The 20,242-nt window shown below is 38.4% G+C and overlaps 1 protein-coding gene across 2 annotated transcripts in view; it reads right to left on the bottom strand.

Moving 5' to 3' along the window:
* The window catches only part of col2a1b (collagen, type II, alpha 1b), a 150,855-nt gene that overhangs the window by 35,679 nt on the left and 94,934 nt on the right, over positions 1-20,242 (bottom strand). For both annotated transcript variants that reach the window (XM_061937692.1, XM_061937693.1), the window contains 8 exons: positions 12,684-12,791; positions 12,564-12,617; positions 12,442-12,495; positions 12,296-12,349; positions 12,173-12,226; positions 1,639-1,746; positions 1,505-1,558; positions 1,327-1,380 (listed from right to left, as the gene is read on the bottom strand). In XM_061937692.1, the coding sequence (XP_061793676.1) occupies positions 1,327-1,380; positions 1,505-1,558; positions 1,639-1,746; positions 12,173-12,226; positions 12,296-12,349; positions 12,442-12,495; positions 12,564-12,617; positions 12,684-12,791 (540 nt within the window). The remainder of the gene's footprint in view (positions 1-1,326; positions 1,381-1,504; positions 1,559-1,638; positions 1,747-12,172; positions 12,227-12,295; positions 12,350-12,441; positions 12,496-12,563; positions 12,618-12,683; positions 12,792-20,242) is intronic.

Genomic DNA, 20,242 nt, shown 5'->3' with positions numbered 1-20,242 from the left:
TGTGTGTGTGTGTGTGTGTGTGTGTGTGTGTGTGTGTGTGTGTGTGTGTGTGTGTGTGTGTGTGTGGGAGGGGGGGGGGGGGGGGGTGTATTTTGTAGCGTCCCGGAAGAGTTAATGCCGCAAAGGGTGGACTACGAGATATAATGACTGATGAACACCTTCGTTCGATAATGAAGGTTGCCTCAGCTCAAAGCCTGAGCCCCGACATTAATGAATTAATGAACTAGCATCCAAGAAAAGATGGCAGGTATCTGGCTTGGGCACATCAGATTAGAACAGTGTGTTGCAAACTGAGCAGTTTAAAGTCCTGAAAGGTTGGTTTATTCATTGTTATTTTATTTTCAAATTTATTAGCCTGTGGAAAAAGTTAATGTTGATATTTACCTCAGAAGGCTGCAAATAGAAAAGAGGCATTCAATTTTTATTTAAATTGTATTTGATATGCCATTGATATTCTTTAATTATTATTATTATTTGAAACTCGATTTTGCATGTCACTATAAAGTTATATAAGCCTTGCTTGTTCAATATTTAATGCAAAACTTGTTTGGGTCCCTATCAAAAAGCTTAATTTGTTCCACCTTGGCCCGCGGCTTTGATCAGTTTTAAATTTTGGCCCACTCTGTATTTGAGTTTGACACCCCCGCTCCCTGGAGCTTTTTCAAAAATGTATGAAAATGGAAAAAAAATGGGGTAAAAAAATATATTTTTTTGTTGTAATATGGTTTCTGTAGGAGGACAAACATGACACAAACCTTCCTATTTGTTAGAAAGCCCACAGTTTAATAGGTTTATGCTTCACCGATGAGAATTTGGCGAGCACCGTTTTCAATCCTTGAACTCAGTGTGATGGAACAGTTTGTTTACATGGATAACTTTCTCCGACGCTGCCACAGAAAGAGGTATTTTGTGCCACTCTTTCTTTGTCCCGTTTTGTCCGCCAAACGTTTTATACTGAGCATGAATGCACAAAGGTGAGCTTTGTTGATGTTATTGACTTGTTGCAAGCTAATCGATGCTAACATGCTATTGAGGTTAACTGTAAGTACATATTGCATCATTATGCCTCGTTTGTAGGTATATTTGAGCTCATTTAATTTCCTTTACCTATGTCCTCTGTGTATTTAACTTATATTTACATGTCTCATGACACATTATATGTATGTAATTATGTTCTTTACAAGTGTATGTAAACTTTTGATCGCGACTGTACAGTATATACACACATATACCTGTACTGTAAGAAATGCATTATTGATTATTACAAGAAGTGTTTATCTAAGATGGTAATGGTTGCTGATCCAAATTAGGATCGTTTGAACTTACATTGGGCCCGGGGGGTCCAACACGGCCAGCGGCTCCAGGGAAACCAGTGGCGCCCTGAAAGAGAAGGAGATGACGAAGACGATGAAGTCAGTCTGACAAGGCAGGAAAAATGAATCCCAACAGAAAATCAATAACAGTGATGTCTTCGGCCGGGGTCCATTTTCATGATGTCACTTACAGAAGGTCCCTGAGCACCGCGAGCGCCCTTTGGTCCAGAAACACCAGTCGGACCCTTAAAGAGAACAATCAAATGGGGGTTTTGCGGCGTGATGGTATATAGTGAGGTGATAACATTTCAGTGGCAATACCCACAGCAGGCCCAGGAGCACCAGATGGTCCTTGAGGTCCGGGGGCGCCGGCGTCACCCTTCTGCCCGGATTCTCCTTGATCTCCCTTGAGTCCAGGTTGGCCGTCAGCACCCTGAGGGGGACAATTAGCATTAGCAAACGGCGGCTAATGCACTCTATTAGTATTGTTAGCATTGATTGATTGATTGATTGATTCATTGATTGAGACTTTTATTAGTAGATTGCACAGTACAGTACATATTCCGTACAATTGACCACTAAATGGTAACACCCCAATACGTTTTTCAACTTGTTTAAGTCGGGGTCCACGTTAATCAATTCATGGTAATTCATGGTATTCACACGTTTTGTGCCATTCAGTTATTTGGAAATGTATTTCATTTTGGACTTTGTTCCCGGTGGTTCCTCTCTTTAAGAAGGGTAACCGGAGGGTGTGTTCTAACTATCGGGGGCAGGGCCGGCCCGTGGCATAGGCCGTATAGGCAAATGCTAAGGGCGCCGTCCATCAGGGGGCGCCACACCAGTGCCACAAATGTTGGAGAAAAAAAAAAGAAAAAAAAAGTTGGTACTATTATTTCTAAATACAAAAAATAATCCCACGTTAATTAAAATGCAAATTAAAGCCTATTTAATAGGCTCTTTAATAGGCTCTTTTAATAGACTCTTTTTGGACGTCACCACATCAAAAAATCAACACAAGATGTCAAAACGGCCAAAACTGTCAGGTGCCCAGGGAAGAAAAAAGAGAAAAGAAGAGGAGGAGAAACGAGAAAAGACAGAGGTAGCAGGTAGGTAACGTTAGCCTACATGAAATTATTTGTCTGTTACAGAATGTGATAGTAACCTGGCTTTTTAGCATTAAGCTAATGTTACATGATTTGGCAATTGCTAATCAATAAATAGCTAGTTCTGTTTTAACGTCGGGTTAATATTGTGGAGGGGGCTAAATTGTTATGGAAAATAATAATGTAACGTTAGGTAATTACAGTACTCCCACCTTACATTCCTCAGGGACATTTGTATTAGATCTTTTAAGCAGGTGTTTTTGTTTACATTGTTATTGCCTTCTGGTTAGCTAATGTTTGCCCTGCAGGTAATAGTCACTTTTCCACCCCTTTATATATTAGGTATAGTTGTAAGCAGAGGTGGGTAGTGTAGCCAGAAATTGTACTCAAGTAAGAGTACTGTTACTTTAGAGATTTATTACTCAAGTAAAAGTAAGGAGTAGTCACCCAAATATTTACTTGAGTAAAAGTAAAAAGTATGTTGTGAAAAAACTACTCAAGTACTGAGTAACTGATGAGTAACATACACACACACACATATATATATATATATATATATATATATATATATATATATATATATATATATATATATATATATATATATATATATATATATACATATACATTGATATATACAGTATATAATTTATATGTATTTATTTTACTGTTTTTGTTTACATGTTAAAGATGTTTTAATGAATATACATGCATGTTTAACATATAGATTCCTTTCTTTCATGCAGACTAGAATATAAGTTGGTGTATTACCTGATTCTGATGACTTGCGTTGATTGTAATCAGACAGTAGTGATGATAACGTCCACGTTTTCAAATGGAGGAGAAGAAAAGTTCCTCCTTTCTGTCTAATACCACATGAAAGTGGTTGGTTTTTGGCACCTTATTTGTCCAGCTTCCATATTCGTTTTTATACACTTTACAAGAAATATATTGGCGTCAAACTCCGTAGCTTGCTAGCTTGTTTGCGCTGGCTTTCGGAGACTCTTGTTTTGAAAGCGCAGGCGCGATGGAGCGGCACTTTTATTGTGAAGACAGGAACGTCCTCATGTGCGGTCAGTCTTGAGGCTTTTGACGGGATGTACGGTTGAAATAAAAAAAGTATATTTTTTCCTTCACACTTTTGATTGATTGATTGGAACTTTTATGATTAGATTGCACAGTACAGTACATATTCCGTACAATTGACCACTAAATGGTAACACCCCAATAAGTTTTTCAACTTGTTTAAGTCAGGTCATGTGACCACCTGGCTCTGTTTGATTGGTCCAACGTCACCAGTGACTGCATCTGATTGGTGGAACGAAGTGAAACGTCACCAATAAGGCAGGCACTTTGAAGGTCTGTCTGACAGACCAAAACAAACAAAGCGTGCATTAACAGATCGATAAAAATTAGTAGCGAGTAGCGAGCTGAATGTAGATAAAAGTAGCGGAGTAAAAGTAGCGGAGTAAAAGTAGCGTTCCTTCTCTATAAATATACTTAAGGAAAAGTAAAAGTATGTTGCATTAAAACTACTCTTAGAAGTACAATTTATCCCAAAAGTTACTCAAGTAGATGTAACGGAGTAAATGTAGCGCGTTACTACCCACCTCTGGTTGTAAGTAAAAAAAAAAAGGTCAAAGACAAAGCTATTCGGTTTCTTGTGAGTATATACACTTCACTGCCGATGTGGGGGGGCGCCACCTAAAATCTTGCCTAGGGCGCCAGATTGGTTAGGGCCGGGCCTGATCGTGGGATCACACTCCTCAGTCTTCCCGGTAAGGTCTATTCAGGTGTACTGGAGAGGAGGCTACGCCGGATAGTCGAACCTCGGATTCAGGAGGAACAGTGTGGTTTTCGTCCTGGTCGTGGAACTGTGGACCAGCTCTATACTCTCGGCAGGGTCCTTGAGGGTGCATGGGCCCAACCAGTCTACATGTGCTTTGTGGACTTGGAGAAGGCATTCAACCGTGTCCCTCGGGAAGTCCTGTGGGGAGTGCTCAGAGAGTATGGGGTATCGGACTGTCTGATTTTGGCGGTCCGATCCCTGTATGATCAGTGCCAGAGCTTGGTCCGCATTGCCGGCAGTAAGTCGGACACGTTTCCAGTGAGGGTTGGACTCCGCCAAGGCTGCCCTTTGTCACCGATTCTGTTCATAACTTTTATGGACAGAATTTCTAGGCGCAGTCAAGGCGTTGAGGGGATCCGGTTTGGTGGCTGCAGGATTAGGTCTCTGCTTTTTGCAGATGATGTGGTCCTGATGGCTTCATCTGGCCAGGATCTTCAGCTCTCGCTGGATCGGTTCGCAGCCGAGTGTGAAGTGACTGGGATGAGAATCAGCACCTCCAAGTCCGAGTCCATGGTTCTCGCCCGGAAAAGGGTGGAGTGCCATCTCCGGGTTGGAGAGGAGACCCTGCCCCAAGTGGAGGAGTTCAAGTACCTCGGAGTCTTGTTCACGAGTGAGGGAAGAGTGGATCGTGAGATCGACAGGCGGATCGGTGCGGCGTCTTCAGTAATGCGGACACTGTATCGATCCGTTGTGGTGAAGAAGGAGCTGAGCCGGAAGGCAAAGCTCTCAATTTACCGGTCGATCTACGTTCCCATCCTCACCTATGGTCATGAGCTTTGGGTTATGACCGAAAGGACAAGAATACGGGTACAAGCGGCCGAAATGAGTTTCTTCCGCCGGGTGGCGGGGCTCTCCCTTAGAGATAGGGTGAGAAGCAATGTCATCCGCGGGGAGCTCAAAGTAAAGCCGCTGCTCCTCCACATCGAGAGGAGCCAGATGAGGTGGTTCGGGCATCTGGTCAGGATGCCACCCGATCGGGAGGTGTTTAGGGCACGTCCGACCGGTAGGAGGCCACGAGGAAGACCCAGGACACGTTGGGAAGACTATGTCTCCCGGCTGGCCTGGGAACGCCTCGGGGTCCCACAGGAAGAGCTGGACGAAGTGGCTGGGGAGAGGGAAGTCTGGGCTTCCCTGCTTAGGCTGCTGCCCCCGCGACCCGACTCGGATAAGCGGAAGAAGATGGATGGATGGATGGACTTTGTTCAACTAATTTGACAAATAATTTTAGATTTGTAATTTCTGTTAATTTACAATTTCAAGGAGAGTGGACAGCTATTAAAAAAAAAAGCTTGTTTTCTGTCAGATGCATCAGTCGCTATTTTGTCTTGGTCCTCTTAGATCAGTGTTTTTCAACCTTTTTACAGTCAAGGCACATTTTTTGCGTTGGAAAAATCCGGAGGCACACCACCAGCAGAAATCATTAAAAAACGAAACTCAGTTGACAGTAAAAAGTCGTTGTCGCAATTGTTGGATATGACTTTAGACCATAACTGAGCATGCATCACTATAGCTCTTGTCTCAAAGTAGGTGTACTGTCACCACCTGTCACATCACGCCGTGACTTATTTTGAGTTTTTTGCTGTTTTCCTGTGTGTCGTGTTTTAGTTCTTGTCTTGCGTTCCTATTTTGGTGACTTTTTCTCTTTTTTTGGTATTTCCCTGTAGCAGTTTCATGTCTTCCTTTGAGCGATATTTCCCGCATCTTCTTTGTTTTAGCAATCAAGACTATTGCAGTTGTTTTTATCCTTCTTTGTGGGGACATTGTCGATTGTCATGTCATGTTCGGATGTACATTGTGGACGCCGTCTTTGCTCCACAGTAAGTCTTTGCTGTCGTCCAGCATTCTGTTTTTGTTTACTTTGTAGCCAGTTCAATTTTAGTTTCGTTCTGCATAGCCTTCCCTAAGCTTCAATGCCTTTTCTTAGGGGCACGAACCTTTTGTTTATTTTTGGTTAAAGTGTTAGATACCTTTTTACCTGCACGCTGCCTCCTGTTGTTTCCGACATATACAAAGCAATTAGCTCCCTGCTGCCACCTACTGATATGGAAGAGTATTACACGGTTACTCTGCCCAGCTCTAGACAGCACCGACACTCAACAACAACACATCATTTGCAGACTCTAATTACTGGTTTGCAAAAAATATTTTTAACCCAAATAGGTGAAATGAGATAATCTTCCACGGCACACCAGACTGTATCGCACGGCACACTAGTGTGCTGCGGCACAGTGGTTGAAAAACACTGCTCTAGGCATATTGTACACTGTTTCTATTGGTCAGCTGTATGACTGCACAAATAAATAAATAAACAAGATGGCCAACAGACGTGCACAGGAGGGACACTGTATGTGTCCATATGTTCTATTTTAGGATACCCTTACAAGTAGAGATGTCCGATAAATGCGTTAAAATGTAATATCGGAAATTATCGGTATCGTTTTTTTTATTATCGGTATCGTTTTTATTTTGTATTTTTTTTTATTTTATTAAATCAACATAAAAAACAAGAAACACTTACAATTAGTGCACCAACCCAAAAAATCTCCCTCCCCATTCACACTCATTCGCACAAAAGGGTTGTTTCTTTCTGTTATTAATATTCTGGTTCCTACATTATATATCAATATATATCAATACAGTCTGCAAGGGATACAGTCCGTAAGCACACATGATTGTGCGTGCTGCTGGTCCACTAATAGTACTAACCTTTAACAGTTAATTTTACTCATTTTCATTCATTACTAGTTTCTATGTAACTGTTTTTATATTGTTTTACTTTCTTTTTTATTCAAGAAAATGTTTTTAATTTATTTATCTTATTTTATTATTATTTTTTTTAAAAGTACCTTATCCTTACCATACCTGGTTGTCCAAATTAGGTATAATAATGTCTTAATTCCACGACTGCATGTATCGGTTGATATCGGTATCGGTAATTAAAGAGTTGGACAATATCGGAATATAGGATATCGGCAAAAAAACATTATCGGACATCCCTACTTACAAGTCAAGCAACATGCAAGCTACAACTATAAAATAATATATATATTTTTAAAAGTTGTCATTTATTTAATCATGTGTGCACTAAATTGGGCATCATGTAGTGCAGGCAGCTATATTTGTGTATATTTGAGAAAATATTTTATCCGCTGTAACTTTTTGGCAGCAAATCAAATACTGTATGTGTTTTGAATGTAAATATAGTTTGTATTAGAATGTTTTGTCGAGAAAAAAAATCTGTGACATCAGTCCTCAAGAAAGTGTTTTTTTAAATCTAGAGATTTAAAAAAATAAAAAGATTACTCCCTATATATATATATATATTTATTTATTTTATTCATTTAAAAAAATATTTACTATCTGTTCATATTCTTTTATTTTATTTCTGATTATTATTATTATTATTATTATTAAATTTTTTAATTGATTTATCTGTAAACATTATTATTACTTGTTTTGTTTTCTTGCTGTTTTTTTCTTTTTTGGGGGGGGTTGGCATCGTTGGGATGTAAACAAAAAAATATGTTGTCATTTGGGGCAGATGGTAGAAGTGTGATGTATGCAAATGAGATGTAATGGATAGGAATGTCTGATGCTGGATGTCAATAAAAACTAAATGAAACAAAATAAATAAATCTAGAGACGCTTAAAGAGTAATGAAATAAAAACACTTGCTGAAGTAGGGTTACACTAATTGTAATTAAATTAGGCTTAAATTGCAAGGCTGCACACTTTTTTTTAATCCTTTATTTTGGCCTAATGACTAGTTAAAATCGTTTTTTAATCCCACTTTTATTTTCCAACATGAACTAATCTAATCCTTCATTTACAATTTTTAATCTGTACTAGTGTTGTCCCGATACCAATATTTTGGTACCGGTACCAAAATTATTTTGATACTTTTTGTAAATAAAGGGGACCACAAAAATTGCATTATTGGCTTTATTTTAACAAAAAATCTTGAGGTACTTTATTATTGCAATTTAGTCCTTATATAAAACAGTGAACATACTAGACAACTTGTGTCTTTTAGTAGTAAGTAAACAAACAAAGGCTCCTAATTAGTCTGCTGGCATATGCAGTAACATATTGTGTCATTTATCTACCTATTATTTTGTCAACATCATGAGGGACAAACTGTAAAAATTGATTATTAATCCCCTTGTTAATATCTGCTTTCTTTCTGTTTCAACATGTTCTATCTACACTTCTGTTAAAATGTAATAATCACTTATTCTTCTGTCGTTTGATACTTTACATTAGTTTTGGATGATACCACACATTTAGGTATCAATCCGATACCAAGTCGTTACAGGATCATACATTGATCATATTCAAAGTCCTCATGTGTCCAGAGACGTATTTCCTGAGTTTATAAACATACATTTTTAAAAAATGAAAGAAGATGTTGTGATGCCAAGAAAATATCGATGTAATCATAGTAGTATCGACTAGATAGGCTACTTTACTTGGTATCATTACAGTGGATGTCAGGTGTAGAGCCACCAATTGCATTTGTTTACATTGTGACACCGGTGAGCTATTGCATCCTCCTACGGTGTGTAGTGAAACATGTTTAGCTATTACTCGTCCTCCAGTGATAATGGTACATGTAAGACACTTACTTTATTAGTCGCCATAGAGGCGAGAATTAGTGATTTAGAAGTAGCTAAAACACTGCAGACTGCGGATGGACTTTAGCCGCTAGCGAGCCATATCTTAAAGCACCTCTTCCTGAGGGCGTTGTACTTTTCAGAGCCGGTATCGTACTGAATATGATTAAGTAGTATCGCATCGGTATACTGTGCAACCCTAATCTGTACTAGTGGCTGTTAATATGTCATTTTTAGATTTGTCCAACAGATGGCAATATTGTTTCCCATTTAAATTCGCAACAACAGAATAATACGTGTGTTGTTAATACTGTTCGATGTTACAGTAATGTATTTTTTTTTTAGTTTCGATAAAAGACTGACACGTTTAAAGAGGAAAAAATACTGCTATGTAATATTTACACAGCAGATTTAGGGACAAATGATTAAGTACATTCAAACAAGGGTTTCCCAGCAAGTAAACAGAGGTGTTTTTGTTCCACGGCAATTAAAGCGTGACAGCAGTGAGGTGTGGGAACAAGAGTGTTAAAAAGTGTATTTTTCCACTAGCATCTCCTTCTATTTTGAGTCTGTGTGGTGATAATTAAGGCGGGAACTTGTTAGAATAATTGTATCTAACTTATCACGAAACTTTGTGTTTCAATGTGTTCCCGGAGAGCAGACAAAAGCCGTCTTTGATCCTACCAAGAAGAAGGCTGGTAAAACTCCACGGTGTAGAATGGGAAGCAACATGAAGGTGTTCGGTTTCTTTCTTCTATTGTAATCCACAGGAATATTTTGTCTTGACCCGAGAACTACAAAGCGAAGAGGAAGCAGGACCTGACTCCCCTCCAGGCACCTCTTCTTTGAACTGTTTTACGACCTTTTCTTTGAACTGTTTTGTGGCCAAAGGCAGCACCTGTTTACGACCCCCTTCCTTTAGAAACAGCTGTTGCCATGTAATCAGGGAAAGTCCAAATAAAAGAGGAGGCGTACGATCTTTCGTCAGAGCGTGGTGGAACTGTGCAAAGAGTACAGTCCAGACGTTTCTCCTCATTGAGCCAAATGTAATTCTGTCTCTGTTTAATTCCTTGCTTCTTGTCTAAATGATAAATGATAAATGGGTTGTACTTGTATAGCGCTTTTCTACCTTCAAGGTACTCAAAGCGCTTTGACACTACTTCCACATATACCCATTCACACACACATTCACACACTGATGGAGGGAGCTGCCATGCAAGGCGCTAACCAGCACCCATCAGGAGCAAGGGTGAAGTGTCTTGCTCAGGACACAACGGACATGACGAGGTTGGTACTAGGTGGGGATTGAACCAGGGACCCTCGGGTCGCGCACGGCCATTCTTCCACTGCGCCACGCCGTCATCAGTGTTTGAACCTGACAGAACTCATACCAACACAGTTGATATACTCAATAATGTCAACGTCATACATGGGGGAAACATGTTTATTAAAAATATTTATGTGGGAGAGTAATGACTTCCTTGCTTGTCTCTTGGAGATAATCACACTCAAACTTTGCACTGAGACAAGCCTTTGTCCTTCTGTCTGTGATTGAGTGTCATGTCATTTTATCTGTGTTATTTATCTATGTGTTAATGATACTTGTTGTACTTACGTTTATGTTTAATGATGCTTGTGTTACTTACTCTATGTATGTATTTATTAATACTTGTGTTATTTATGCATGTGTTAATGATACTTTATATCATTACAGGTATCATTAACCTAAGTTACCTATGTCTGTGTTTTTTGATACCTGTGTTACTTAAGTATGTATTTATTGATACTTGTGTTACTTATGTATGTGTTAATGATACATGTGTTACTTATGTATAAGTTAATGATACCTGTGTTACTTATGTATGTGTTTAATGATACCTGTGTTACTTATGTCTGTCTTTATTGATACTTGTGTTACTTATGTATGTGTTAATGATACCTGTGTTACTTATGTATATGTTAATGATACCTGTGTTATGTATGTGTTTAACGATACCTGTGTAACTTATGTCTGTGTTTTCGATACCTGTGTTACTTATGTATGTATTTATTGATACTTGTGTTACATATGTATGTGTTTAATGATACCTTTATTACTTATGTCTGTGTTTTCGATACCTGTGTTACTTATGTATGTATTTATTGATACTTGTGTTACTTATGTATGTGTTTAATGATACCTTTATTACTTATGTCTGTGTTTTCGATACCTGTGTTACTTATGTATGTATTCATTGATACTTGTGTTACTTATGTATGCATTTATTGATACTTATGTTATTTATGTATGCGTTTAATGATACCTGTGTTACTTATGTCTGTGTTTATGATACCTGTGTTATTTATGTGTGTATTTATTGATAATTGTGTTTCTTATGTATGTTTTAATGATACCTGTGGTACTTATGTCTGTGTTTAATGATACCTGTGTTACTTATGTATGGGTTTAATGATACCTGTGTTACTTATGTATGTGTTTTCGAAACCTGTGTTACTTATGTATGTGTTTTCGATACCTGTGTTACTTATGTATGTGTTTTCGATACCTGTGTCACTTATGTATGTATTTATTGACACTTGTGTTACTTATGTATGTGTTTAATGATACCTGTGTTACTTTTACTTATGTATGTGTTTTCGATACCTGTGTCACTTACGTCTGTCTTTATTGATACTTGTGTTACTTATGTATGTGTTAATGATACCTGTGTTACTTTTACTTATGTATGTGTTAATGATACCTGTGTTACTTATGTATGAGTTTAATACCTGTGTCACTTATGTCTGTGTTTATTGATACTTGTGTTACTTATTTATGTGTTAATGGTACATGTGTTACTTATGAATGTGTTAATGATACCTATGTTACTTACGTATGTTTATTGATACATGCGTTACTTATGTGTTAATGATACCTGTGTTACTTATGTCTGTCTTTATTGATACTTTTGTTACTTATGTATGTGTTAATGATACTTGTTACTTATGTATGTGTTTAATGATACTTGTGTTACTTTTGTATGTGTTTATTGATCCTTGTGTTGCATATGTTTGTGTGTATTTGTGTTACTTATTCATGTGTTTAATTATACTTGTGTTACTTATGTCTGTGTTTATTGATACTTGTGTTACTTATTCATGTGTTTAATTATACTTGTGTTACTTATGTCTGTGTTTATTGATACTTGTGTTACTTATTCATGTGTTTAATTATACTTGTGTTACTTATGTCTGTGTTTATTGATACTTGTGTTACTCTTGTATGTGTTTAATGATACTTGTGTTACTTACAGGTGGCCCAGCAAAGCCAGCAGGCCCAGGGGGTCCGGTCTCACCTCGGTCACCCTGTAGAAGATGACAATTGGTCAATGCATGCTGCATTATCATGGTCACCAAGTTTCATGGTGAACTTACCGGAGCACCACGAGTACCAGCAGCTCCAGAAGGACCAGCAGGACCTGATTCACCCTGTTAATAAAACACACAATGGGAGCATCAGTAACACACACACACACACACAAATTTGTGCAAACATAAGCAAACTGACAAATCCACCTTACCTTCTCACCATTTGGACCACCAGGACCAGGAGGACCGATGGGACCAGTAAGACCCTGCAACAGTACAACAGTTGTGTAACAAAATGTGGACAACATGTCTCAATACTGGACGTTCAACTTACCCTGCCACCATCTTTTCCAGCAGCACCCTCAGGTCCTTTCTCCCCAAGGTCACCCTATTAAAACATGTTAATATTGACACTCAGACGTACTGAACTTTGGTAATATATACGGTTTATTACTCTATCTCCTTTCGGTCCAGGGATACCAGAGCCTCCTCTCTCTCCAGGCATACCCTGCAGACCAGGCGGTCCCTGAGATCCAGCACCACCAGCGGGTCCAATAGCTCCCTAAAAGTAGATGAAGCACAAAGATTGACACCAGCACAGCAGCGGATTGAAATATATTGTAATACTTATTGTAGCGTGTACATACACGTAATGGACATTACAACTGAATGGATACTATATTGGATTTAATTTGTACAATTATTACATTTAATTAAAAAAATATGTTACAAAATATAATCAATACTCTGGTATTTAATATAGACTATAGACAGTACCGTATTTTTCGGACTATAAGGCGCATTTTTTTTTATAGTTTGGCCGGGGGTGCGACTTATACTCAGGAGCGACTTATGTGTGAAATTATTAACACATTACCGTAAAATATCAAATAATATTATTTATCTCATTCACGTAAGAGACTAGACGACTTGCATGTGCGCTTAAATAAAGAAAGTTGACCGGGAGGAAGTCGCTACTAATTCAAAATAAAGTAAAAGCATACTTGCCAACCTTGAGACCTCCGATTTCGGGAGGTGGGGGGGTGGGGGGCGTGGTCTGGGGTGGGGTGGGGGGCGTGGTTGGGGGCGTGGTTAAGATATATATATATATAAGAAATACTTGACTTTCAGTGAATTCTAGCTATATATATATATATATTTTTTATATATATATATATATATATATATATATATATATATATATATATATATATATATATGTATGTATATATATATATATATATACATATATATATATATATGTATATATATATGTATATATATATATATATATATATATATATATATATATATATATATATATATATATATATATATATATATAAATAAAATAAATACTTGAATTTCAGTGTTCATTTATTTACACATATACACACACATAACACTCATCTACTCACTGTTGAGTTAAGGGTTGAATTGTCCATCCTTGTTCTATTCTCTGTCACTATTTCAGAACACACACATTATACAAATATACATTATAAAATCAATAAGAAAACGGGAGCTCTAATTTAAGAGTCTGAATTAGGATCAGAAGTTCCTATATAAACATTGCGCACTCACATCGCCTTTTTGTATTGATTACTGCAGCTGTGCACTGGATTCATTCACAAATACAAACTACAACTCACAAACACTTTAGAGTTAGACTCCACCATCAGAATGTGTACTTAAACTTATAAAGATCACATGGATATTATTCAGTGAGTTGATTCACCAAACCTGTTATACAGGAGGAAAAAGCACACAGGACGTTTCAATTGTTCACAGACTGGTCGCGCTCATCAGAATGACAAGACACTTCCGGTCTGCAGGTGATAGCATTCAATTGGGAAGAAACGCCCTACTGCCCCCTACTGACCAATGTGAATACTGATAAATCTGTAATGACAGCTCCAAAAACGAATTCAAACCACAAAATAAAATAAATAAATCAACACAAAAATGTGACACATTATGGGTGGGTCACATATGCATGTACAGTAGATGGCAGTATTGTCCTGTTTAAAAGTGTCACAACATTGCTGTTTACGGCAGACGAACTGCTTTACGGGGGACGAAAACTTGACTGCTGTTGTTGTGTGTTGTTACCGCGCTGGGAGGACGTTAATGAAACTGCCTTACAATAAACCCACATAAGAAACCAAGAACTCGCCCTCCATCATTAGCTGTTTATATGGTGGGAAAGCGGACGTGAGAACAGGCACTCAGGTCCGCATGGAGCTGGAGGGGGCGTGGCCTCCAGCTCCGCCTGAATTTCGGGAGATTTTTGGGAGAAAATTTGTCCCGGGAGGTTTTCGGGAGAGGCGCTGAATTTCGGGAGTCTCCCGGAAAATCCGGGAGGGTTGGCAAGTATGAGTAAAAGTAGCAACACCTTTTTAAAAATGAGTGTTTTTTTATGTGAAAGTAAATGAAAATAATATAATGTGTAATATATTTGGGAGGGTTGCAATCATGTTATGGCTGCTTTTATTATGGGAGCTTTTATTTTTCAACTCACATTTAAGCAAATACACCACAGCGTCTATTCCAGTCCTTCAACAATCGCTATTTCTTCGGAATCAAAGTACCGTATTTTTCGGACTATAAGTCGCAGTTTTTTTCATAGTTTGGTTGGGGGTGCGACTTATACTCAGGAGCGACTTATGTGTGAAATTATTAACACATTACCGTAAAATTATCAAATAATATTATTTAGCTCATTCACGTAAGAGACGAGACGTATAAGATTTCATGGGATTTATTGATTAGGAGTGACAGATTGTTTGGTAAACGTATAGCATGTTCTATATGTTATAGTTATTTGAATGACTCTTACCATAATATGTGTAAATTGCCTTTCAAATGTCTATTCTTGGTGTTGGGTTTTATCAAATACATTTCCCCCAAAAATGCGACTTATACTCCAGTGCGACTTATATATGTTTTTTTCCTACTTTATTATGCATTTTCAGCCGGTGCGACTTATACTCCGGAGCGACTTATACTCCGAAAAATTCGGTAATAAGAATGATGTTTTTACACAACGGAATCAAGACACTTCTGGACAGATTTACTAAAGGTTTGCATTTACTAAAACACATGCAAACCTGATAGCACACGTAAAGCTACTGTGTAGCGTTGTAACGATACCAATATTTTGGTACCGGTACTAAAATTATTTCGGTACGTTTCGGTACTTTTCTAAATAAAGGGGACCACAAAAAAATAGCATTATTTGCTTTATTTTAACAAAAATCTTAGGGTACATTAAACATATGTTTCTTATTGCAGTTAAGTCCTTAAATAAAATAGTGAATATACTAGACAACTTGTCTTTTAGTAGTAAGTAAACAAACAAAGGATCCTAATTTTTTTTGCTGACTTATGCAGTAACATAGTGTTTTTTATCTACCTCTTATTTTGTTAACATTATTAAGGACAAGTGGTAGACAATGTATTATTAATCTACTTGTTCCTTTACTGTTAATATCGGCTTACTTTGTCTTTTAACATGTTCTGTCTACACTTCTGTTAAAATGTAACAATCACTTATTCTTCTGTTGTTTGATACTTTACATTAGTTTTGGACGATACCACAAATTTGGGTATCAATCCGATACCAAGTAGTTACAGGATCATACATTGGTCATATTCAAAGTCCTCATGTGTCCAGGGACATATTTACTGAGTTTATAAACATAATATACATTTTAAAAAGACGAAAGAAGATGTTGTGATGCCAAAAAACATCGACATAATCCACCGTAGCACCCACTCCCTCCCCTCTGTTGCAAGTCTCGAGTTGTATGTTGTAATAAGTATATGTACTTTGCTATGGAGTTTTTTTCCCTAGTCAAGATTGTATTTTTTCACTCATCCTCCCCCAGTATTTACCTTTTTTCGATCCTTGTGGCGACCCATCAGCGTTCCTGTTCTGTAACCTTGAACACTGTTTGTTTGTCTAATCTTGAACGGGTTTGTGCTGAAAACAAAGTTTCGTTGCACTTGTGCAATGCAAATAAAGACCTACCTACCTTAAAGGGGAACATTATCACAATTTCAGAATGGTTAAAACCATTAAAAATCAGTTCCCAGTGGCCTATTATATTTTTCGAAGTTTTTTTCAAAATTTTACCCATCATGCAATATCCCTAAAAAAAGCTTCAAAGTGCCTGATTTTAACCATCGTTATAAACACCCGTCCATTTTCCTGTGACGTCACATAGTGAAGCCAACACAAACAAACATGGCGGAAAGAACAGCAAGATATAGCGACATTAGCTCGGATTCAGACTCGGATTTCAGCGGCTTAAGCGATTTAACAGATTGCGCATGTATTGAAACGGATGGTTGTAGTGTGGAGGCAGGTAGCGAAAACGAAATTGAAGAAGAAACTGAAGCTATTGAGCCATATCGGTTTGAACCGTATGCAAGCGAAACCGACGAAAACGACACGACAGCCAGCGACACGGGAGAAAGCGAGGACGAATTCGGCGATCGCCTTCTAACCAACGATTGGTATGTGTTTGGCATTAAAGGAAACTAACAACTATGAACTAGGTTTACAGCATATGAAATACATTTGGCAACAACATGCACTTTGAGAGTGCAGACAGCCCAATTTTCATCAATTAATATATTCTGTAGACATACTCTCATCCGCGCTCTTTTCCTGAAAGCTGATCTGTCCAGTTTTGGAGTTGATGTCAGCAGGCCAGGGAAGCTAGGGTCGATAGGGGGTTTAGCTCGCTCGTCTGCGGGAACAAACTGCCGCCATTGCTTGCCGTGCTACCGAGGTCCTTTGTCCCTGAATTGCTCACACACTCCGGCAGATTCAATGGGGGTCTGGCGGCAGATTTCTTTGACTTTATCGTTGGAAATGCATCTGCTTTGAGTGTCGCAGGATATCCACACATTCTTGCCATCTCTGTCGTAGCATAGCTTTCGTCGGTAAAGTGTGTGGAACAAACGTCCAATTTCTTGCCACTTTCGCATCTTTGGGCCACTGGAGCAACTTGAATCCGCCCCTGTTCGTGTTGACAACACACCGACGAGGCATGATGTCTCCAAGGTACGGAAAACAGTCGAAAAAAACGGAAAATAATAGAGCTAATTTGACTCGGTGTTTGAGAAAATGGCGGATTGCTTCCCGATGTGACGCCACGTTGTGACGTCATCGCTCCGAGAGCGAATAATAGAAAGGCGTTTAATTCGCCAAAATTCACCCATTTAGAGTTCGGAAATCGGTTAAAAAAATATATGGTCTTTTTTCTGCAACATCAAGGTATATATTGACGCTTACATAGGTCTGGTGATAATGTTCCCCTTTAATAATTATGGGTTTGCAAACAAATATTTTTTAGACTGTTAGAATAATTGTAATTTATCGCAAAAACTTTGTGTTACATTGAGTGTCTGGTGAGAAGACAAAAGCTGTCTTTGGAACCTCCCAAGAGTAAGGATCGTAAAACTCCACTGTGTAGGGGGGGGAAGCAAAATGAAGGTGTTCTGTTTTATTTCATGTATGTAATCAACAGAAAGATATTGTTCTAACCCAAGGACTTCAAAGCAGAGAGGAAGCAGGACCAGACTACCCTCCAGGCGACCTCTTCTTGAACCTCCTTTTTGAACTGTTTTTACGAACGTCTTTTTGAACTATTTTACGACCTCTTCTTTTGAACTGTTCGGTAACTAAAGGCAACGCTGTTTACGACCCACTTCCCTCTGGAAGTGGAAGCTGTGGTCATGTGGTCGGAGAAAGTCAAATAAAGAAGTAGGAGTACAATCTTTTGCCAGAGCGTGCTGAGATACTGTACAAGGGTACAGTGTACAGGCGACGCTCCTCAATTGAGTCCAAATTGAATTCTGTCTCTGTTTAATTCTTTGCCTCTTGTCTTGTTTAATAGATGTCATCAGTGTTTGAACCTGACATAGAGCAATTATGTGAATTTGCATAATTTCACATGGCACACTAGACAAGTGGTTGAAATACGCTGTTCTAGTGAATGTGTCACACGCTGTTGTGACATCACGTTTCATTCCACTTGTCACCTTTTTGTTTGGGCGGTAAGACCATTTTGGTGCTCAGTGTGTTGGAGCAGATAATTTGTTTTTTCCTTGGTGTCTTGTGTTTTTTCCTTTTGTTACCGCCCCTTTGTTTCTGTTCCAGATTTAACCACTCCCTGAGCCGGGCATAACTGCTGCAGGTGTGCGTCGTTAACTGGCCTATTTGACCACACCTGTATGGGCAGTAAGGCACTGGCTGATTACTCCTCAGGGACACAGGACTTCGAGTTCATGCTCAGGATTGTTTATGGGTGTTTATTGTTTACTGAGGATCCCCATTAGCCGATGCACAAACGCCAGGCTAGTCTTCCTGGGGTCCTTTTCAAAAAAAGTAAAATATTAATACACAGATCCAGTTACAAAACATACACAAATCCAAATACAAATAAAATAAAGGAAAAAGGAACAAGGATTCTTCTCTCCGATTCTTGTTTTTTTCAGTAAGACATTCTGCCTTCCTGCCCTGTGAAGTCATCCTCCCGGCCCAGGTAGCTACTCCATTCTTGTTTATTGGATTTTACCGGCTGCTGTATTTTTCGCCGTGTAATCTTTTGTTCTTCTTATGCACCGTCGTTTTTTGTTATCTATTTCTGTGTTGCTCTTTACCCCTGTCGTAAACAATAAAGACACTTTTTGTTCTACTCCTGCCTGTATTGTGCATTTTTGGGATCCACTAGCCCAGGTGTGTCAAATTTACAGCCCACGAACAGGTTTTATCCGGCCCGCGTGATGAGTTTGCCAAGTATTAAAATGAGCTGCTTTTTTTTTTTTAACGAAAGAAACTGCTGTTCTAAATGTGTCCACTGGATGTCACAATAGCAATTCTGTTAGGCAAGCAAACGGTTTATACCGGGTCCAAGCAAGAGGTACACAGTAAAGGGTGACTGTGGCTCTTCCTCCTCGACCCACATGAAACCTAAAACCAGCCGTTTTTTTTTAAGTCTCCTAATTCGAACACATGGTCATTTGAATCCCCGTTGCTCCAAAATGTCTCTGTCAAACACGAGAAAAGTGAACTTAACCCTTTTGAATAGTTTTTCCCTCCATTTCTTACGGTTTGTTGAGTTAGCACTGGATTGATACGTGGACATGACAAATCACTCTAAGAGTTGTAGAAAGTATTGGAAACTCAAGACAGCCATGACATTATGTTCTTTACAAATGTATGCAAACTTTTGATCACGACTGTATATATATATATATATATATATACATATATATATATATATATATATATATATATATATATATATATATATATATATATATATATATATATATATATATATATATATATATATATATATATATCTCAGTGACGTGCGGTCACTAGAGGCAGGTGAGGCATCATGGAAAGAAAAAAAATGTAAAAAGAAAACAAAAATATTAAATTGTTATATGTATCCAGTGATTATACTATAAAGTTATTTTCCATTTAACTTCACCAGTTTTAGATTATTTTTATTCAAAGTCGCTGAATTTTCACATTTGCCGTTCAAATACTGAGAAGAGACGGTGCGGTGAACAGAGCCAGTTGAGGCACGTCACTCAGTGCCTCAACATGGATTGCGGACTCGGCTAACTGCTGGTCTGCTGTGCAGTGAGACTGTATTGCTATATGAACTATATTATACATTTCCATAGTTTAGTTAGCTGAGGTATATAATGTACAGTGTATTTTGTCAACAACTGTATGTGTGTAACGTATTTCTTGTGCTGAGCAATCATAAAACTGCTGCAAAGACGCACTGGCTGAGGCTTGCGTAATCCCGCCTCATGGTGCCGGTTAATGCACCCCCCGACGGGAGCGCCACACCAACCAAAGCCCACACCCAAACCCTCCACGTGCAAGACCGAATCCACCCAAAAAAAGTCACTTAACAAGAAGCCAAAAAGTGCAAAAACAACATTGCTCGCGCCGGAGGAGCCGTGAACGACTGCAGG

The sequence above is a fragment of the Nerophis lumbriciformis genome, linkage group LG03 (genome assembly GCF_033978685.3).
Source record: "Nerophis lumbriciformis linkage group LG03, RoL_Nlum_v2.1, whole genome shotgun sequence".
Classification (NCBI taxonomy): Eukaryota; Metazoa; Chordata; class Actinopteri; order Syngnathiformes; family Syngnathidae; genus Nerophis; species Nerophis lumbriciformis.
This window is presented reverse-complemented; position numbering and strand designations above follow the sequence as displayed.